This window comes from Lytechinus variegatus, chromosome 9 (genome assembly GCF_018143015.1).
Source record: "Lytechinus variegatus isolate NC3 chromosome 9, Lvar_3.0, whole genome shotgun sequence".
Taxonomy (NCBI): Eukaryota; Metazoa; Echinodermata; class Echinoidea; order Temnopleuroida; family Toxopneustidae; genus Lytechinus; species Lytechinus variegatus.
The window spans coordinates 25,026,297-25,048,194 of NC_054748.1; the positions used below are offsets into that span (position 1 = coordinate 25,026,297).

At 37.5% G+C, this 21,898-nt stretch overlaps 1 protein-coding gene across 2 annotated transcripts in view; it reads right to left on the minus strand.

Annotated features, from left to right (window-relative positions):
- Positions 1-317: 317 nt before the first annotated feature.
- LOC121421521 (apoptotic protease-activating factor 1-like) overlaps positions 318-21,898 on the minus strand; it is a 44,345-nt gene continuing 22,764 nt past the window's right edge. For both annotated transcript variants that reach the window (XM_041616263.1, XM_041616264.1), the window contains exons 10-24: positions 20,336-20,575; positions 19,488-19,666; positions 18,845-18,971; positions 17,103-17,360; positions 14,911-15,033; positions 13,939-14,193; positions 11,720-11,845; positions 10,561-10,692; positions 9,668-9,793; positions 8,528-8,653; positions 7,729-7,848; positions 6,192-6,317; positions 5,691-5,816; positions 3,453-3,572; positions 318-2,816 (exon numbers count right to left, since the gene is read on the minus strand). In XM_041616263.1, the coding sequence (XP_041472197.1) occupies positions 2,628-2,816; positions 3,453-3,572; positions 5,691-5,816; positions 6,192-6,317; positions 7,729-7,848; positions 8,528-8,653; positions 9,668-9,793; positions 10,561-10,692; positions 11,720-11,845; positions 13,939-14,193; positions 14,911-15,033; positions 17,103-17,360; positions 18,845-18,971; positions 19,488-19,666; positions 20,336-20,575 (2,373 nt within the window). In that variant the 3' untranslated portion in view covers positions 318-2,627. The remainder of the gene's footprint in view (positions 2,817-3,452; positions 3,573-5,690; positions 5,817-6,191; positions 6,318-7,728; positions 7,849-8,527; positions 8,654-9,667; positions 9,794-10,560; positions 10,693-11,719; positions 11,846-13,938; positions 14,194-14,910; positions 15,034-17,102; positions 17,361-18,844; positions 18,972-19,487; positions 19,667-20,335; positions 20,576-21,898) is intronic.

Sequence of the window (21,898 nt, forward strand, 5' to 3'; positions counted from 1 at the left end):
GACCTTAAAAGGAATAAATCATTTGTAGATAAGTATCATCAGGACAAATATACTGGCATGCTGTAAATAAATGGAAGCACGTATTGTAAAACATAATGCTTTCAGCACCAACAATGGTGGGCGTATGAATAAAAGAACATACATGTAAGACAATATCACTGATCAATTAAATTGATGAATACTCAAACAAGACATAAAATATTGCAATTGTAGTACTATTACGCAGAGTTTAGTGTACTATACATTTTCCAGTCTGCAGATAGTTCGTGTAAGTACAGTATATATTCATAACTAAGCGGTGACACAACATTTGCAACATTTACTCCGGGCTTTATTTCATCTAATAGATAGGGTAAGGGTTGCAGTAGGTTTTATGCTAGGTTTAGGTTAGGGTGTAGTGCTAATCCAGGGTTAAAGATGGTCATTCGATTACTGTGTGGAATTTATAGCTAGGCAATTGTCGCCAGGGCAAATTTCATGGAACCTAATAAAAAGCCTCTTTCTATTTTCAACAGCCTAAATACATGTTTCAATTTTTCGATACATCACATGCTGACTAGCCTAAATGACATTCGGCGTGTTTCTACAGAGAATCGTTAAAAACGGTTTATCTTTTCCGGAATAAAAAAAACATTTCGCCCTAAACCAACCTATCTCTACAGAGTGAATAATCCGATTAACTTACATTCCACGTCGCAAATATACGGATCGACATGGCAATAACCACCTCCAAGACGTGGTTATGAGAAACCGTATTATGCACGATGCGGTTTATTGATAAACCGCATCGCATCTGATTCTACAGGGAAGTTCTCTGGAATTCCGGATACTTACCCGGGTAATACCAATTAACGATTCTATGTAGTAACATGCCGAAAGAGACATGCTAATGAGGATTAGGTTTTACCAGAGGGTACAAGCTGGCTTACGGGATGTTGCAAGAAATATTTGCAATCAAATGCAAATATTCTGTTGCAATTTTATGAATAATCGATCACTTTCAAATGCAGAAACTCACATTATACTCCTTGTTTCAAGGAGCAGATTAGCAATCAATCGCAAATTTTGCAATTAATTGCAAGACATACGGTTGATCTATGGACCGATAGTTAACTTGAAATTGATCACAAGTTTCTTGCAACGCCCCATTTCTAAACGAGGGTGTCATATACATGTAACGACACCAAGGGGGGTATTGCATCAAGCCGATCGTAAAATCACACATGATTTAACAAACAATCTTGCGCTTAACCCTTTAAACCCTGAATTACTTGGTCTGGTCATGACCCTCACCCTGAATTATTCATGCATATCAAGCATATTGGCAAAATGAAGAATAAGTAAATTTGAGATACAAGATCTTCCATCTGCATAAATCGAGCTCTAGTGGCATCTGGTCCCCATTCTCTCTACTGTTTCGATTTACCCTGCGCATGAGATAGAGGATGCGTGCACTGTCGATGAAACTAATAAAATGAACACTCCGAAATGAAAAGTAATTACATGTACCTTCCTCTGAACTTATATCACTTTTATTGCGTCCCCGTTCTCTTTACTGTTCGGCTTGTTCCTACACACAAGATAGAGAATGTCTGCACTGTCGAAGGTCATCTGAAGACGGGAACACTCCTAAATGATGAGAAACTACCTTCCTCTAAATGTATACCACTTTCGTTGCGCCCTGCGTTCTCTTGACTGTTCAGGTTGATGCTACACATAAGATAGAGAATGTCTGCACTGTCGAAGGTCATCTGAAGACGGGAACACTCCTAAATGATGAGAAACTACCTTCCTCTAAATGTATACCACTTTCGTTGTGCCCTCGTTCTCTTGACTGTTCAGGTTGACGCTACACACAAGATAGAGAATGTCTGCACTGTCGAAGGTCACCTGAAGACGAGAACACTCCTAAATGATGAGAAACTACCTTCCTCTAAATGTATACCACTTTCATTGTGCCCCCGTTCTCTTGACTGTTCAGGTTGACGCTACACATAAGATAGAGGATGTCTGCACTGTCTAAGATCACCTTATGACGAAAACACTCCTAAATGATGAGAAACTACCTTTCTCTAAACGTATACCACTTTCGCTGCATCCCCGTTCTCTTGACTGTTCAGCTTGACCCTACACATAAGATAAAGGATGTCTGCACTGTCTAAGGTCATCTGATGACGAGAACACACCTAAATGAAAAGTAACTACCTTCCTCTAAACGTATACCACTTTTGTTGCGTCCCCGATCTCTCTACTTTTTGGCTTGACCCTGCACATAAGATAGAGGATATCTGCACTGTCTAAGGTCATCTGAAGACGAGAACACGCCTAAATAAAGAGAAACTACCGTCCTTTAAACGTATACCACTTTCGTTGCTTCTCCGTTCTCTTTAGTGTTCAGGTTGACCCTACACATAAGATAGAGGATGTCCGCACTGTCTAAGGTCATCTGAAGACGAGAACTCTCCTGAATGAAGAGAAACTACCATTCTCTAAACGTATACCACTTTCATAGCGTCCCTGTTCTCTCTACTGTTAAGCTTGACCCTACACATAAGATAAAGGATGTTTGACTGTCTAAGGTCATCTGAAGACGAGAACACTCCTAAATGAAGAGAAACTACCATTCTCTAAACGTATACCACTTTTGTTGCGTCCCCGTTCTCTCTACTATTCGGCTTGACCCTGCACATAAGATAAAGGATGCCTGCACTGTCGATGGTGACGAACGTCTGGAAGGACGGACTGGCCTGAACCTGCCTTGTGAAAGTCCCTCGCACATGGAATGTCTGCAGAGGGGTACCATCGAGCTGCCACCACTGATAAATAGACAAAAAGGCATAAGGAGTTTTTCTAAGATTAACATAAATTCTGGAGGGTGTTTCACAAAGATTTAAGTATGACTTAGGTCGCACTTAAATGTCGACGCGTACATGATATGCAACGCGCAATCTTATTGATCAATACGCAGTAGTGCGCGTCCTCTTGGCATGATCTGACCAATGCTGTCATGCCTTTCATACTGCGCGCAACTAGACATTTAAGTGCGACTCTAAGTCATACTTAAATCTTTGTGAAACACCCCCCAGGTGGTTGAAAATGTCCCGAAGTAATGATTAATATTGATGGAGCAACTTTAAATTCTGCAAGGAAGGTTTCATTGGATATGAGATTAGCATCAGACCTACATGTAAAATGTGCTTGGGATTGGCACTGGAAATGCAATTGGATTGGGATTAAAATTGAAATTAGCAATACCATTGGGGCTGGCATTGGGATTGAAATTGGGTCTGGAATCAGAATCAGATTGATCTGAAATGGAAAATGGCTTTGGGACTGGGAATGCCATTGAATCTGGTTACTAGGAGTCAGATTGGTATTTGGATAACAATTGGGAATGGATTTGGAATTGGAAAAGGAATTGAAAATTGGGTTGGAATTGACACTTTACTCACCCTGACATTTTCCCCTGCAGTCATAACAATAGTAGCATCAGGAGAGAACTTGATATCCGTCACCCAGGATTTGTGCTTGTGACATTCACCAACCTCAATGCCGGTTGATATGTTCCATATCTATGGACAAGAAGCAATAATAATAATATTTAACATTTTAAGCACTTAATACAATGTTTCTAAGCGCTGCATACTATTATCCCAGCTTCAGCTTATCAATGCTCGAGTATTCAAGGAATTTCTTCCTGCCTGGTACCCATTTACTACACCTCGGTAGAGAGTGGCAAATGTAGATAAAAGCCTTGCCAGAGGACGCAGGAGTTTTGACGGGATTTGAACCCCGGACCTTGTGGTTCAAAGTCAGGAGACTTATCCACTCAGCCACAACACCTCTATGAGCAGACAGAAACACGATGAAGATGCTAGTGTACCTTAATTAAAAGCATGTGCTGCATTTTTTTTCAGTAGGCATCCTGCTACAAACACAATTTGCAATTTTTTATAGCAGTTTTCCTGCATTCCCCATCACTTTGTCAAGGATGAAGAGTGAGGATTGGTAAGGAAAGGCTGCTTTCAGGATTCCCACGCGAAAGACGCTGCTTTGACTTTACCTAAGGGCTTTTCAGTGAAGTATCTGTATCTATTATTTGAAAATGCATGTTGCCTTTTGTCATGTACAAGTATAGGTGATAGCAGGGCTGTAAGAGTTAACCCTTTGAACCCGATAGTTAGGCCGGTATTTCTACCAGTAAACCCACATACATGTATACCCGATAGGCCGGAATACTGGCTTACAGCCATGTGACTTCAAAAACATGGATTCTAAATGTCAGGTGATCTTTTAAAATGACGTCATCTTTCTAGTACGTGTAGGAATATTTAGTCGATAATTTCAGTCAAGATCTGCAATTATTTTGGAAGGATTTAGCATAAAAATTGGCCAAAATATGCCACTTTTTTGTGGTTGCTCGTGTCGTATGTGCGCTAACACACGGTGTAATACGCAGCGAGTCACGTGCTTACTATGGGAAAACAATTGGTATATCTGACTCTGGTGAAAACAGTGATTTTAATCCAAAAACAGACACTAAATTTGATATTTCTGTTTGTAGACTAGGTCTACAACTTCAGCCGGCTTGGTCCGGGTACTAGCAGGGAGAAGATGTCATTGGGTCTCGAATCATGGGAGTTTGTGAATGTGGTCGATATGTGCAAATAATTCAGGGTATAGGTCACCGCTGCCCCTAATAATTCAGGGTTCAAAGGGTTAAAGGCCCGTATTCTGAAGTCAGGTTAAACTTAGACCACGGTCTAACTCTGTGCTAAAATTATGGGAAGCCAACATTGTATGTTTCTTATGTTTACTGTGCTCTTTCCTGATTCATCGATGGTGAAGACAGTCAACTATTTAGACTTCCTAGACAATTATGAATGATTTGAGAGCCAAAGGAGCTGAAATGTGATATCTCTACTATTAGTGCTAAATGTTAAAATTGGCTATCCATACTTGAACCACAACTTTAAACCTGAATTTTAAGTTAAACCCGACTTCAGAATACGGGCCAAAGAGTGACAAATGTAACAATTGGCTATCCATACTTGAACCACAACTTTAAACCTGAATTTTAAGTTAAACCCGACTTCAGAATACGGGCCAAAGAGTTACAAAGATATCTTCGCCTCTTCTCAGCACACTATCAGCAGAATCAATCACATAAGCAAATCTACTAAAACTGATATCTTCATAAACCTAAAATGGCAAACTTTTATCTTAGTGATGGACTGAGGTATGTGCCACATGGAATCTTGCTCTACCTCTTGCCCAGCACATTCGCCATTGCTTTTTGTATGCTACAAAGGGTGGATAAGAACTAAAGACAAGAACAGGCTTCCCGCTGACAGATGAAGCTTGGACTTTTGTTAAGGTGCCTGAAATTGACAAAAAAGCTCTCCCACTCATAGTCGATTTCTACTAAAAATTCACAACCTACTGGAGTGTTGCAAGAGACTTGTGATCAATTGCAAGTCAATTTCAGGTCCCAAAATGAATCATAAGTCTTCCAAATAATTGCATATTTACGATTGATTGCTGGTCTGTTTTTGTATGAACAACTCTACATTGATTTGCTTTTAACTAAAATTGTTCTATCACTTGTAAATTTGCAACTAAATTTTGTAATTGATTGCAATTATTTTCTTGCAGCACACCCCTAAGAGTTAAGAAAAGTGAGATCTTACCCTTATAATTCCATTGTCATCACCAGTAGCTAGCAGAGTACAGTCAGGGGAAAATCTGCATGTTCGCACAGTCTCATTGTGATTATCTAGCACCTTTTTGAGTTTGTGGGACTGAAGATCCCATACCTGCATCAGAATAGAATCAAAATTATTCTTTTGAAAATGCTGCTATCAACCAAACACATTTTGCATAGCTTTCTGGGATCATACAACATGCATCAATGAAAATCTGTTTATATGACCTTAGGTCAAAGCCTGTGATAAGTTGGCAGGAAAGACATTGGGATACTTATTCTGGCTTCAAAATTGAAGCTAAATTTTTTTTATATAACTTGAATGAATAATTACAAAAGAAATTTATTTGTCCCACAATTTATTCTCTTTTATTTTCTACCCAGGGAAATCTGTTTCTCAATTCAAGAATTTTTTTCTTTCCATGAAAGAAAAATAAACAAGCACCATACATAGTGATTTACCAAATATTTTGAAATAAAGAGTTACCTTAGCTGTTTTATCAACAGACACCGAAGCAACCAATGAGTAATCAGGTGAAATGGAACACATGAATATCCAATCAGAATGAGCCTCGATGGTTGCTAGGCAGTTACCGCTACTCAACTCCCAAATCTGTAAAATGATGAAAAAAGAGAGAGAACAATTCATTAATTCAGGAAATAGCAATTTTGTTCTTCAGATTGGCAACATTTTATCTTTCATTACCTCGTTTCAGTTTTAGAAATTGATCACAAATGCCTTTAGAAGTTCGAAATTTGCTAATTTGTGTGAAAGGACTTGGATTTTTACATGTCCAATCATATTGCCAATTTAAGGATTTTAGTGATTATGCAAGAAAAATTTAAATTCAATATCGATATATCGAAAAATTTAAATTCAATATCGAAATATAAAAAAAAAATACATTTTGGTACTTGCAATGAGAGACTAAATGTGTACCAAATGTGGTTAAGTTTGGGAACAAGAAAGCTAAGAACGATGGCAAGGGGGTGAATCAGCCCTCATCCAAGTATTTTTACATTAGATGTCCGAATAGCTCAGGTTTTAGGGTTGGATTTGTGACCATAACCACAACTGAACTAGTGAGGGAAAATATTGCTTTGCTTCATGTTGTTTTCATTTTTTCCTTATTTATACTTGTTTTCTAACACCAGAACTTAGAATGATTAGTGTAGTTTTGTATATAGTAAAATCATGTTATCTTGATATGTTGTAAGTTAGTTTAAATTGAAAATGAAAATCGAAATTTACCAGAGTTGCTATCATATTTACTCTTTTATGAAATGGGGGTGTGGGCTCCTTCAAGTTTCCAGGGCTATTTTTTTTTTAGCATTTGGGGGCGAAATCACCACTAGCCCTTATGATTTTTTCCCTGAGCAGAACAAAAAAAAGGAACAAACAAGAGTGTCACTAAGGCGAGCACATAATACGCCCGCCTGTAACGCAGGAAATTGAGTTATTGGTCAAGCAAGAAAAGTGAAAGGTGGCGACTTAACCTTTGACCTTTTGACCTCAAAATCAATAGAATTCATGGGATCCATGCTAGTATCATACCATTACCATTACACACCAAATTATATGAGACAATGTTAAGTTCAACTGAAGTTATCGCGTTAACAAGGACTCTAGAAGGGTAAGATGAAAGCATGTCACTTTGACCTTTTGACCTCAAAACCAATAAACTTCCTGGGATCCATGATTGTATCATACACATCAAGTTATTTGAGCCTAGGTTAGGTTAAACTGAAGTTATCCCGTTTACAAGGACTGCAGAAGGGTAAGATGAAAATATGTCACTGTGATCGATCTTGACCTTTGACCTTTTGACCTAAAAACCAATAGACTTCCTGGGATACATGCTAGTATCATACACACAAAATTATATGAGCCTAGGTTAGGGTAAACTGAAGATATCACGTTTACATGATAAAAGTTAACGGACGGACAGACAGACCGACAGACACCGAGCGTGATACCATAATACGTCCTGACTAGGACGGGCGTATAAAAAAAGAACTTGTACCTTTAAAGTAGCATCATGTGATGATGAGAGTATTCTTGTATCCTTCTCAAATAATTGACATTGTGTGACAGCTTGTGTATGACCTTTGCAGACGATGACCTCGCGACCTTCGGGCCAAATCTATGGACAAAGAGAGATACATGTAGGAAAATATAACGACTGAAACTGTGTTTGCTTAATCCCACTGCTTCCACATGAAACGAACAGTTATACAGCCGAATCAGAATTTCAACTCGTTATGAATTAATATATCAAGCATGTTCTATATACAGTAGACACTGCCTAAGACTTCATTTTCTTTTTAAGTCAAATAATTACCTAAGCAAAACAAGTTATTCACATAAATGTTTTTTAATTCGATTCTTACTAAAGTAGAAAATATTTATGTGGTTCAGATTTACCTGGACTGTATGTTATTGACAGAGAGAAAAGTATGATTCAGATGATGAGAGTCTGTTCCTTTCAAATAAACTTATTGGAATGACAATGGCAATAACACAAATTTGGCAATTATTGCTCATATTGACTAATTGTATATTTTTTGTTAATATTATGTAGGAGGGTTTCTCCTTCAAATCATTGCCAATTTGCGGAATGACAATAAATTGATCAGGCAAGAATTTCATGAAATTTATAATCTTTGGTTTTCATTATCTATTGTATAAGCTACAAAAAATTCTTGCAATCTGATTGGCTTAAAGCAAGTTTCTCAGTGCAAATCCCTGTTTTTCATGAAAACCCCTCTTGACCTTAGTGACATTTCAAATGTTTCTAAGAAAAAATAATGGATAAAACTTACTTTAATAAGACTATCATTGGAGCATGTAATCAGGGTATAACCTTCACTTGTAAAGAGACATTGACGGACTTCTTTGGAGTGAGCATCAAGGGACCTTTCTACTGCATGGCTTTCTACATTTGCTACCTGTATGGAAAATAAATTGGGAAGGTTTTATAAAACAGTTTGTAAAGTTATGCACATATTTATGCACAAATTTATGTAGAACTTGTATATTTTGTGACAGAATGTAACCTTAAGTTTTGGACTACAAAGGCTCTCCCAGTATTTTAAAGAATACAAATCATATGAACGCAAAGGTCTATATTTGATCTGTGTTGAAAGAGAAAAGGTATAAAATTAACATCTACATTTTTCAACCAAAGGATGATTGTGGATGGAACAGCTCGATTGACATAGTTTGTGTAACATTCCAATAAAATAAAAGATGATTAGTGAAAATTAGTCAACTGCTGGTAAAGAAGACAAGTGTTCACTCAGAAAATATTTTCAGTAAAGCTAAAAGAAATGAGGGCATGATCCTAAAAGAAAACAAAAAAAAATGTGCCATTTCATATGGTAGGCACAAAGACATCTCCTTTCTTTGAAGTCTAGGGCAACTTTGAGTCCAAATTAGAAACATCATTGTCATTAGAATGGAAGACTTGTGGGATACTAGCAATATTCCACTCATTAGGGCCAACATGGCACTCATCTTAGATTCGTGCAATGTTGGCACTAACTCGTGTAACATCTCTAGTATCCCATTCTGGGCTATCCAATATGATATAAAAACCTATCTATAGTGGGCACCCATGGGAAGCACAAAATATGGCCTTTATAGACAGCTGGCAGCTATAGACATGGTTCTCTCACAAACAATCTGCCTCCATGGGTACATGGCCCTGGGTGTGAGATTTATCAGGAAAAGAATGACGTCATTTTGTATTGAACTTTTTGAGGGGGCTTGTCAAATTTCTCGGGAAAAAACATAACGTCATTTTGTAGTGAAACCTCTTTTCCTTTTGTTTTACTTGTTTTGCTTACATCAGCACCTCCAGTAAAAAAAAATTCCCACTGGTTTTAGTGGTCACTATACCAAGGTGGCTGCTATAGACAGGTGGCCACTAACACAGATTTGACTGTAGCTGGCCAGCATACCTTCACAGCACCTCCATCTGATCCATAGGCAACCTTTGTGTTATCACTGGATAATGCAAAGGCTCTAATCCTCCGAGATTCCTCACTTAGTATGCGAGTCTGATCAGCGTTTCTTCCATCAGTTACCTGTTGATTTAAAAATGTCAGCTGATAATCTCAGAACAGGTACTACTACAACGATGTAGATGATGACAACTACTATAGTTGCTACTACGACTACTCCTGCTACAGGTACTGCTACTAGTGCTTCTACTACTACTACTATTACTACTGCCACTAATACTACAACTAATACTAATACAACTATGAATTCTACTACTAATACTGTTATCACTACTACTACTTCTACTACAAGTAGTAGTAGTAGTACTACTACTATTACTACTTCTACTACTTCTACTACTACTACTCTTACTACTACTACTACTACTTCTACTACTACTACTATTACTACTACCAAATCCACCACCACCACTAATACTACGACAAATACTACTACTCCTACTACTACTTCCTACATGTACTACAACTAGCCTTCCTACTGCCCCTAATCTAGTACAAAAATCAAATGAAATATTTTGGAAGAAAGGATTAAACATCACACATTCAGTGACAGATTCATTATAAAATCTCTCATTCCATGAATCAAATCATTTAAACAGATAAAAGAGTAATGATAGAAACATCAAAATCACCATTTTTCTGGCAAACAGAAAAATTTCAAAAGACATGATTTTATCTTCATCTATTCAATTTACGACCACAGAATCTGAGAGGAAAAGTATAGCAATAAAACACAATTTTGTAATTTCCACATAAAAGATTATCAAAATCTGTTTCAAGTACTTCACTGTGCCGTGTAACTTTCACAAAAAAAAAGAAAAATTCCTTACCAGGCAGCGATTCTTGTTATCCCCTGCAACCACAAACTTGAGTCTCTTTTCGCCCTCACAGAAGCAAGCCGTAAAATCTCTCTTCCAAACGCTGTTCAGGTCCTTACCATGTCCATACTCGACCTTCCACGTCTGTAAAATAATGTCAGCATGTGTGTGTGTGGGCAAGTGTGCAAAGGCAATTACCAGCAACCGTGGACGTAAGTATGACAGAACATACCACCAAATACCACCAAAATTGACAAAATCTGTATTCACCTCCAGCATTGCAAGTAAATGTTTGATCGTCAAATGTTCATATCAGATCACAGTGATATCGTTATAGGGCAAATAAATCTTGCAATTTGATAAGATAGAGAAGAATATGCCATACAAATACTGTAAAAAAGTGTTGTGTCATTTTTTTTTCTTCATTCATTTTTCTCACAAATTAGAGGGAATTGGCTTCTGAAATTAGTGAGATGAAGGATATGGCTCAAGTTTGAATTTGGATGCAGGATTCTCTGGGTTTTTTTTTTATTTGAGGAAGAGCGGTCCCATTTTGTGAATTTATCAATGAGATGATAAATTGTGCCATTGGTAAATGGCATGTGTATTTAATAATAATAATAATAGCCAATTTTTAAATAGCGCTTTTCCCAGAATGGCTCAAAGCGCATTACAGCATATTATTACCCCGGTCATTGGATTTATTTCAATCCCGCACGAAAAATGCACAATTTTCACTCCCTTGGGAGCATTCCAGTTAGAATAAGTCTCCATTTATCCATTTTCAAAAATGAAATTTATGTACTCTTCATTGTTCTAAACATAATATTTTTTTTTTTTTCATTAACATGTACAACATTTAGCTATGACATTGACAAGGCATATCTGAGAAAACACAAGATTTTCTAACTCGCACTGCTAAATGCATATAAAGTTTGATGAACACATGCTAAAAACTCAACGCATGATTAACTATCAATCTTTCCATTGAAGCATTGGTTCTGGTGATTGGATTTTGCTTTAATTTCCACGATTTTTATTTCTTTTCATGCTTCAAAATTTTGGGCCTAAAAATTTGCATTACCCGTGTAATCCTGCTGATTCTGTGTTTTTTTCCAGAAGTATGTCTGTTTAAATATTGCATAAACACAAGGACTTTAGATCGACTTACCCTGACAGTTTCATCATCCGATGCCGACACCAACCTTTCACCTTTGACATCAAACTTGACGCTCATGACCCAGGATGTGTGCCCTTTGTAGACAGCCACCGGTTTGTAACGTCTTGTCTCCCATAACTAATAATGAATGGAAGAAGAGTTTAAATTTCATTTCTAATAAAAGCTTTGTGCCTGCAGCAAACAATAATTTTGCTAAAATGCCTTTAACCTGTTAGAGAGTAAGCCCACACATATGAAGGCTGGAGTCTATGATAAACCACTCATTCCATGAACAAGGTTATGATGTAACCTTGTTCTCAGTTACATGTACATCTCTATGTGTGGCAAAATAAGGTTGACAATGTTTGAATTATTTCCTCTTTTTCTTTTGGAAAAATGCTCAATTTTTTTACACTGTCAGTTTCCATTACAGCTTTTCACTATATAACTTGGCTCTTAAGTAAATTTGATTCTTTGAGTTATTTTTTCTTTATTAAAAATAGAGCTTGAAAAATGAAAATTTTCTTGCCATATTTTTCCACCAACAGAGGGCGTTCAGAAAAATATGCCCAAAATTCAAGTTTTTGAACACTCTGGTCAATACAAAAATTATTCCATGTTACTTATAAAAATTGAATTGCAACTTTATGGAAATTGATCATTTTGGTCACAAAAGTGATATTTTAATGATTTTTTTTAAAGTGTGTGCTCAATACAGCATTCGCATACCATAGTCCTACCTGTAGATTCTCCACAGGCAGGATGGTAGCAGTGAACAAGTGTGATAATCATGTGATATAACAAACTCATTCAGTTTCCTACAGGAATTGTCACTATAGATCTAAATCCAACTAACCTATAAACCCTGTAGTCCTCAATATCAATAAGCACTCAATGCATTTGAACTACATAGTGAGTGTTTGAGCTCATATAAAGCAAAACTGAGATGATTATATGAATTTCAATAAAGTCTTATCAATTTAGAAAGAAACTTGCAAATAAAACTCTAGCATCTTTCAGTTGCTTATACTGCAAGACATCACATTTAGTGAAAGGACTTGCGAGATATTTTATCCGACAACAGTCAGATCTTTCATATGATAAAATCTGCATTATCAGACAGTTAACAAGCTCTGTGCTATTAACCTGTTAGAGACCGAGCATGCATACATGCAGGCTGGAGTCTATAGAAAACATGTGTTATAGCGAAATCGATCAGTCTTCAGAGATTAAAGCTTTATGATAGCAGTTGCAGTATAACACTAAAAGTCTGTAAAACCAAGGTTAAGTATGACTATATCATCTTGGATCTAGATCTGGTACAGTTACATAAACTGAACTTTGTGAAATCATAAAATCGAAGCTGAAATACGATGACACTGAAGATCACCGACACAGATAGGCACACATGGGACAGTGTATTATTATTGCTGGAATAAAGACCCGACGGTAGTGACCGAATCCGCGCTTATTTTGCTTATTTCTCAGCAATTACACTATTTCTTCCAGAATCCTTTGGCACATATTTTTATTCATACAAACAGACACTTGGGTGGTCATTATATTGGATTCTGTACAAAGTCATTTTGAGATCATTACCAGAACTGGAATTTATCTTTTAACATTAAAGGGGAATGAAACCTTTGGAATGAGTAGGCTTGTGTTGAAACAGAAAAATCAAATAACAATAAAGAAAGTTTGAGAAAGTTATGAGCATCACTAATGCTCTCACTAATGCAATCACTAATGCTATGGAGATCCTCTCATTGGCAATGCAACAAGGATGTGTGATGTCACATGTGAACAACTTTCCCTTTGATGGACTATAAAATACCCCCAAAATGTCTCTTTTTGCTTTTTCTTATGGTGATACAAACTTTTATCGGTGATATATTCTTTAAAAATCTGTATTACATGCCCTCCTATAGAAAGAATACATGATCTACTGATAGATGTGATAAAAGAGGCAATTTAAGTGAAATATATACCAGTGTAATCGGAGAGTTGTTCATCAGTGACATCACACATCTTTGCTGCATTGCCAATATGAGGATCTCCAAAGCATTAGTAATCGCAATATTCAAATGCTTATAACTTTCTCATTATTTGTCCGATTTTTCTCAAACTTTCGTTGATCTGTTTATTAGATTTTTCTGTTTTCACACAAGCTATCTTGTTCCAATGGTTTCATTCTCCTTTAAATCTCTTTTATAACTCAATGGCACACCTACCACAATCTCATACGACGAGAGACCCCCTGCGATGATATCCCCCTTCGGACAGAACTCACAGCATAGGACACTATTGGCTTCACTCATACACTTCCCGACCAATCCACCGTCAACCAGGGTCCAGACATGAATATCGCTGCCCCCCGTGGTGGCCACGTACTGACCGTCCGGTGAAGGGCTAGCGCTGATGATGGATGTCGTGTGACCGGAGTAGGACACGACGGGGTCAGACTTAGGGGTGGAAGCATCAAAGACCTGGAGGAAGTGCAATAAATGATATTAAAATTTTTATTCAAAGCAAATCAACAGAATATGAATTTGTTAGGCATTTGACTGTGTAAACTGCAGACAAAATACCTGCACTACTTCTTCACTTTTGTCTTAATGATTGTGTTTCTCCTTTTTTATCTTTTACTTCTCTTCATCTTCACTTTTTTCATCTTCTCTTCTACTCCTCCTCCACCTTCCTCTTTCTTTTCTTTTTATTATTCTTCTTTCTTCTTTCACTCATACTATTACGTCATGTGTGACATACCTTCTAGCCTTATAAATACACATTTGCACTAAATATTACAAATTCTTCCCCTTCTTAATCACCTTCCTTTTCTTCTTCTGTGTCCTCTTTTCATCTCCTTCTTCAGCTCTTCCTTTGTTTAAATTTTCTTCCAACTTCTTCCTTTATTCTTAATCTTGTCCTTGTGTTTTTCTTCTTCTTCTTCTACTTTTTTTGCTATCTTTGGATGTCTCCCACTTAATCAAATTTTCTTCCTTCCCTCCATCTCACACTCTCCTTCCTTTCCTCTTCCTCTACTTCTTTCTTCTTTTTCTTTTCAACGTAATATTTGTCTCCATGTTTGCCTCCATATCGTGTAAGTATATTCTGACATCAAACTCTACAAATGAAAATGATTTTTATTATCTAATTATCATACAATTAAAACATTTTCAAATTCTATTGACTTTAATCCTTACCTTGGCAATAGTATCATCTGAGCATGAAATAATGTATCTATCATCAAGGGTATAGCATAGTGATCTGATCACAGACTCACTTGCACGGATCATTCTTCTACGATCTTCCTTGAGGTCAAGTATCTGTTAAATAAATGACATATTATCAATAATTGTCTGGGTAGTCAATGGCCAATGATATTTTGCGTTTTTTTATGACTGTTCGCTATCTGCTGTGCTCCACACTACAAGTTACTAGTATGAAAAGCATTTTGCAGACCTGCCAACATTTGAAAATGGAAAAAAGGAGTCCACAAATCGCGCGGAAAGCCGAACTCCCAAGGGCGAGGGGCAAGGCCCCGGCGGGGGTGCAAGGGGGCGGAGCCCCCTTGAAGCTGGAGGACATTTAGGAAATTTCACCTTAAAAACAAGCCTTCTGGAGCCCTTCTTGAGCTTTTTATGCCTTGTCCTTTCTCTGGAGCCTTTCATAAGTGGCTTTTTTGGCACCAGGTATTACCTCTCTTGAGTAAGTACAAGTATGGCATAGTTTCTTTCTACTCTCCATAGCCAATTCATGTACCATCAGAGAACTTAATGTTCTTGTGCTCAGGCTTGCTCTCTGCTTAGTTTTGTTCTTTACCACGATGGAAAATACTCTTTCACAGTCACTGTTGCTATGAAAAATTAGCAGAACTGCTTTCATTGTTTTGCATAGGAGGGAGTACTTCTCTGTGTGCCTTGTGATATCCTTAATAGCTCCTATCTTGTGCCATTTCTCATCGATTCTGTCTGTATTTGAACTTGCAACAATTTCATCAACATCTTGATCTATTTGATAAAGATTAAATTCTTGTTCAAGTTTGTCCATATCTTTGTAAACGTCGCGAAACTTTTGAGTGTGCCCTTTTGCTTTTGGCATCATGGATCATTCACACAGTCATGACAGTTCACAGACTAAAAAAAAATACAGCAGGGGTCTAAAAGTTTGCAAGAATCGGCACTGAAACGGCAGACTTGTAAAATCCAAAGCATTTAGCTCACTAAGCACAAAGCACATATAAAAATATCATGAGAAGATATTAGTTTAAAATGTTACCGTTTCTAAACCCTCAGCTGGCGAAACAATCCATTTCCCACACGGTATTCCAGAACGGTAGTAGCGCTGCATCGTACCGTATGCATAGAGTTACATTCGCACTACACGCGCTATGAATCCTCGCGATCGCGGGCGAACTGTCCAATGTCAATACACACGATCGCTGTCGGATAAATAGCGCGCTGGCCGTGGCTTGTTGCGCTTCGTATATGCACACACGGAGCACAGGCCCATCACGCGTTCTTATCCATTGAACTCTGAACTCCACGTACGCGCGCGTAGTGCATGCGTTTAATTAACGTTACGCACGGTATATACTACCGTGCGTACGTACGTAAATGTAACATTGAGAGGACTCAGAGAGAAAGAGAGCCGTAGGCAGATGCAGACGGAAAGTGCGTCATTTCCCCCAAAAAAGAAAATCATCTGAAATACAAAGAAAACGGAGTTCTCCGCTTTTGGGCCGCTATAAATTCTGAAAAACGGAGAAACTCCGGAAAACCCGGAGAAGTTGGCAGGCCTGATTTTGTAGAGACAAAATCAGAAGTCAATTACTGCAAGACTTCAAATTACGACACTTTCTTTTACATATTTTGGTTATGATAATATATCTTTGTTTCCTATTGCTTTTGCTTGATGTACTATATTTTTGCCATGTTAATGGTTTTAACCTGCTTTCTGAGCGTTCAACTGGTTAAGACCATCAAGGCGATAATACTGTAGTCCCACAAGTAGACTTTCATGCAGGTAGAGTGTGACATCGACTCAGAACGATCACTTGGAGTTGATAAAAAAGGGAATATTCTTCACTTTCTGGATAATTTCCAACTAAATCAAAACAATTTCCAGGAAATACAGAAAATAGAAGGGCATTTCATGGATGTAAAATGTGAAATATGAAATTTCAGCAACAATTTTAAAAAACTTTCATTAATTTTGTTCCTCCGTACTGTCAAACGGTTATCAAAGTAGGAAAACAATTATACTTTTGATGGTCCTCTGAACAACAATATTCAATAGTTTTGATGCAGCCCTAAATATCCTAATAATTACTGGAAGTCTAGAGTCTAACTGGTGGATCCATCAATCCTCTCTCTATCTCCCTCTCTCACCTTACCTCTACAAGTCCATCTATTGAGCACATGGCAATCTTCGTCCCGTCGTGAGAGAATATCGCCCTCAGCCAGTCGCCGGGAATCTTACGAATCATCGTCGGACTGGACGCATGCCCTCCGTTTGCGATCCTCCACAGTTTGACGTTGGAATTGGAACATGTGACCATGGTGCTCCCGTCAGGTGACAGCTCGCACCAGTTGACCCAGTTATTATGAGCTTCGACACTAAAAGCCGATTTGCCAGATTCACTACTCCATAACTAGAATACATGAAAAAGAATGTGACTGTATTAGTTACATAACATTTGATAGCGGAAGCGAAGTATGCTGATAAAAAGGAGCCCAGCGTACACGTATTTTAGTGCAGTGAGCAAAATATATATTTACTGTCAAATGTTGACATTTATTATAAGCAGACATAGTAAAACATCCATACAATCAAAAAGGAATTAAAGGGGAATGAAACCTTTGGAACAAAGAGGCTTGTGTAGAAACAGAAAAATCAAAGAATAAGAATAAAGAAAGTTTGAGAAAAATCGGACAAATAATGAGAAAGTTATGAGCATTTGAATATTGCAATCACTAATGCTATGGAGATCCTCCATTGGCAATGCGACAAGGATGTGTGATGTCACTGATGAACAACTTTCCCTTTGGTGGACTATAAAATACCCTCAAAATGTCTCTTTTTACTTTTTCTAATGATGATACAAACTCTTTATCCAAGATGTATTCTTAAAAATATGTATTACATGCCCTCATGTAGAAAGAACACATGATTTATGGATAGATGTGATAAAAGAGGCAATTCAAGTGAAATACATACTAAAGTAATGGGGAGAGTTGTTCACAAGTGACATCACACATCTTTGTCGCGTTGCCAATTTGCTATCTCCATAGCATTAGTGATCGCAATATTCAAATGCTCATAACTTTCTCATTATTTGTCCGATTTTTCTCAAACTTTCGTTGATCTGTTTCTTTGATTTTTCTGTTTTCACACAAGCTATCTTGTTCCAATGGTTTCATTCTCCTTTAAAGGATGTGTAAATGTGAAAGTGACGCAGAGGGACAGTCTATTGTATACACTTCTGGCTTGGGTCAAGTTTTAATCTACAGAAGACTGGCTAATCATGCAACAACATGCACTGTTCAAATAAGTGAAACTCCTCTGGCAGGCTTGCCTGCATTTCAAAATTCAATAGAGCAGCAGTGCTGACTATAAAAACAAAAGGGTGAATGATTATTCACCTAAAACACCATTCAAATGATAATTAAATACTGAGTTTATTTACCCTATGACCTTAATCATGTGACCTGAAATTCATGTAAAATGATCAGTGAGACTTGATAAAACTTATTTCCAAATACCATGCAACAGATTCAGTTACTTTCAAAGGTATGATAACATTTCAAAAACTTAAGTTCACTGACCCTAAATAACCTTTGAACTTGATAATGTGACTTCAAATTGCCCCCCCCCCAAAAAAAAAAAAGACCAGTGATACTTTATTACACTTATGTCCAAGTTTCATGAACTAGGTCCATATACTTTCTACTTTATGATGATATTTAACAAACCTAACCTTGGTTAAGACTTCATTGTTGATAACGTTGTAGTCACCGCCACCATTGACAATGCAGCATATAAACTCTCGCTCTACTAGGCAGGAGAGAAAAAGAAAACGTAATCCATGCAGATTCGAGCACAGTCTCCAACGGGTTAATCAAATCTATCGCTTACCTTCACATAGCCGTCCTCCCCACAAGACAGGATACGATTGCCGGCGGAATTGAACTGAGCACATGTCGTCCCTCCAGAATGCGGTGTATTCGTCATTAATAGGGAATCACGTACTAGGTATTTATTGCTGAAGGGAGAGAAGTCGGAGAACAATGTGATAAGACACTGATTCATGATTTGTAGCAAATTTGGGCAACCTGCTAAAGGGCTAACAGGCTGAATTACCCAGCATTCTTCAGAGTAAGCTTACATGCCGTAGATTTCGACAGTGAATGTGAGGAGATTTTATGCAAACTGTCACCACTCATATTTCAGAAGAGCTATTTGTGCAGATAAAATTGTCTAAATTGTCCACTGTCTCAAGAAAAGAGTGCAGCATTGAACATGACTTATTTTTGAAGCTCTCACTGAGTTTCTTCTGCATTAAATATTAAGAACTTGTGAGGGTTAATGTTGATTAATATTAACAAGTTAAATACAATTTTAAAGCTTAGAATGCGCCTTTTCAAGGTTATTAAAAATATCAAAATTCATTTGGGGTGACTCATTGTTTCAGGGTGGCTGGTAATATTTAGAAAACAGGCCCCTAATGTATTGGATTAAAAACATTAAGATTGACTTTGAACTTTGACCTTTGACTTACCACCATTCAACATAGAAATCATCCTGTCTTGTTTTGACTAGTTGTCTGGATTGTTGACAGACCTCGGTGTTGTTGGGTTGTAAAAGAGCTAGCTGGCAGATGTCAGGGAGGGGCGATTGCATGAAGAGATGTGCGTTCACACTCACAAAGTACTGGAACTGACTAACAATTTCTTGGGCCTGATGAGATACACAATAAAGATGTCAAATCAATGAACGATGTAGCCTACTGTATAAGGCACAATGTGTTAATCCTTTATATAAGTGCCAAATTTCATACATTTGAACTTTAGCACATGTCAATGAAAATCTCCTAACATTTAAATATCTATTTTATTCCTGAGTGCCTTAGCATGCAGTTGAACTTTATGCCTTTGCCAATGCCTGATACATTATGAGTAACTTTAGTTGGTTAGTTGGTTTCCATTTAAGAATACCTTTGAAAGTTCATGTAATTGTAACAAAAACAACACATCTGTCTTATCATAGTTCAAAATACTGACCTGTGACCTTTGACCTAGTGACTCCCAAATCTAATCAGATCTATAAGTTTGAAGTGGAGCCCCTAATGATTCTTCATTTATCAGGTATATGACAATCACTGTGTCTTTGGAGCCATGAACCTTAAACAAGATCCAATGGTATTTGTCAATCAAATAATTACATGTATTCTTGAACCAAGTTTGAACTTGGGTCTGTCATATGGATCTTCAGTTATCCCAAGAGTAAGGGGACGAACGGACGGCCGAAATGTAGAATGGCTCGGACAACTACATGTATTTGAGGTCTAGAAAGGCATAAAAACCACTTGAAAAGGGTCTACAAATAATTTTCAAAACTACAGCTCACCTGCGGCGATAAAAGTTTCTTATAGCTAACATAGTCACTCAAGGTATTCGCTGGCCCCGTCAGTGAGACTTTATTTGTAATCCATCGCAGGCATGTGAGTATGGTTTGGAGCTCAGCGAATTCCTCAGCCTGAGCCATATGCCCTGCAAGGTACATATGTATGTAGCCATCATCTGGAAGGGTGTAATACTTGCTCTTACAATGGTTCTTGAAGGCATTGACTAGCTTCTTGTTCATATCCTGTGTAAAAGAAAATTTCAAGAATCCTCATTATCAAGTGATAAATATACGTGTAGCAATCGTAAATGAAGGGGTAGATATCATTAATATCATTTAGATAGCGATAATAATGATAAATGTTTATATGCCTGTAACCCTAAAAGGACTGTGAAATTGGGTGTTAAATATGCAAATATTGGTTTTCACGAATAAATTTGCACATTTTATTCATAATAAAATTTTTTTTTTATACTGGCTTGTAATTTATGTGGTAGAGAATGTGCCACGGTCTCTGGCCGAGATCGGGGGGGGGGGGGGGGGGGGGGGGGCATGATGGCCCCCCAAAGGTCCTCAATACGTGTCAAATAGCACAGTCCTTTTAGGGGTAACGTATGTTATTCTCCTCCAGGCATCATCACAATGGAAGTACGGGTTGCACTAGGAAGAGCGATGGGTATGACAATGGAAACTGCAATATGCATAACTGAAATGGCAATGGGAATGACAACGGAAAATGCAATGGGAAATGCAATAAACATGAAAATTGGAATGATGAGGGTGACAATGGGAATTGCAATGGGAATGACAATGGGAAATGCAGTAGACACGATAATTGGAATGCAATGGGAAAGACAATAGGAAAATGCAATTTGAATAGTAATGGGAGAAGAAAAGTTTCATACAGGATGGACTGCTAGTAATATCCTTCTTTTCATTGGGAATTCAAATGCATGGGAAGCACAATGGGAATCACAACAGGAATCGCAATGGCAATTTCAATGGGAATGACCATGGGAATCACAATGGGAACAGCATTGAGAATTGAAATATGAAAACATTGGAAATCACATTGGGAATTACACTGGGAACATTGTGAATTGTAATAGGAGTTGCAATGGAGATTGTAATGGGAAATACAATGGAAATTGTAATGGGAAATGCATCGGGAATTGTAATTGGAATTGCAATGTAAATTGTAATGGAAAATACAATGGGAATGTAATGGGAAATGCAATGGGAATGTAATGGAAAATGCAATGGCAATTGTAATTGAAATGGAAATTGTAATGGGAAATGCAATGGGAATTGTAATTGGAATGGAATGGAAATTGTAATTGGAAAAGTCAATGGGAATTGTAATAGGAGTTGCAATGGAGATTGTAATGGGAAATGCAATGGGAATTGTAATGGGAAATGCAATGGGAATTGTAATGGGAAATGCAATGGAAATTGTAATGGGAAATGCAATGGGAATTGTAATGGGAAATGCAATGGGAATTGTAATGGGAATTGTAATGGGAATTGCAATGGTAATTGTAATGGGCGTTGCAATGGGAATTGTAA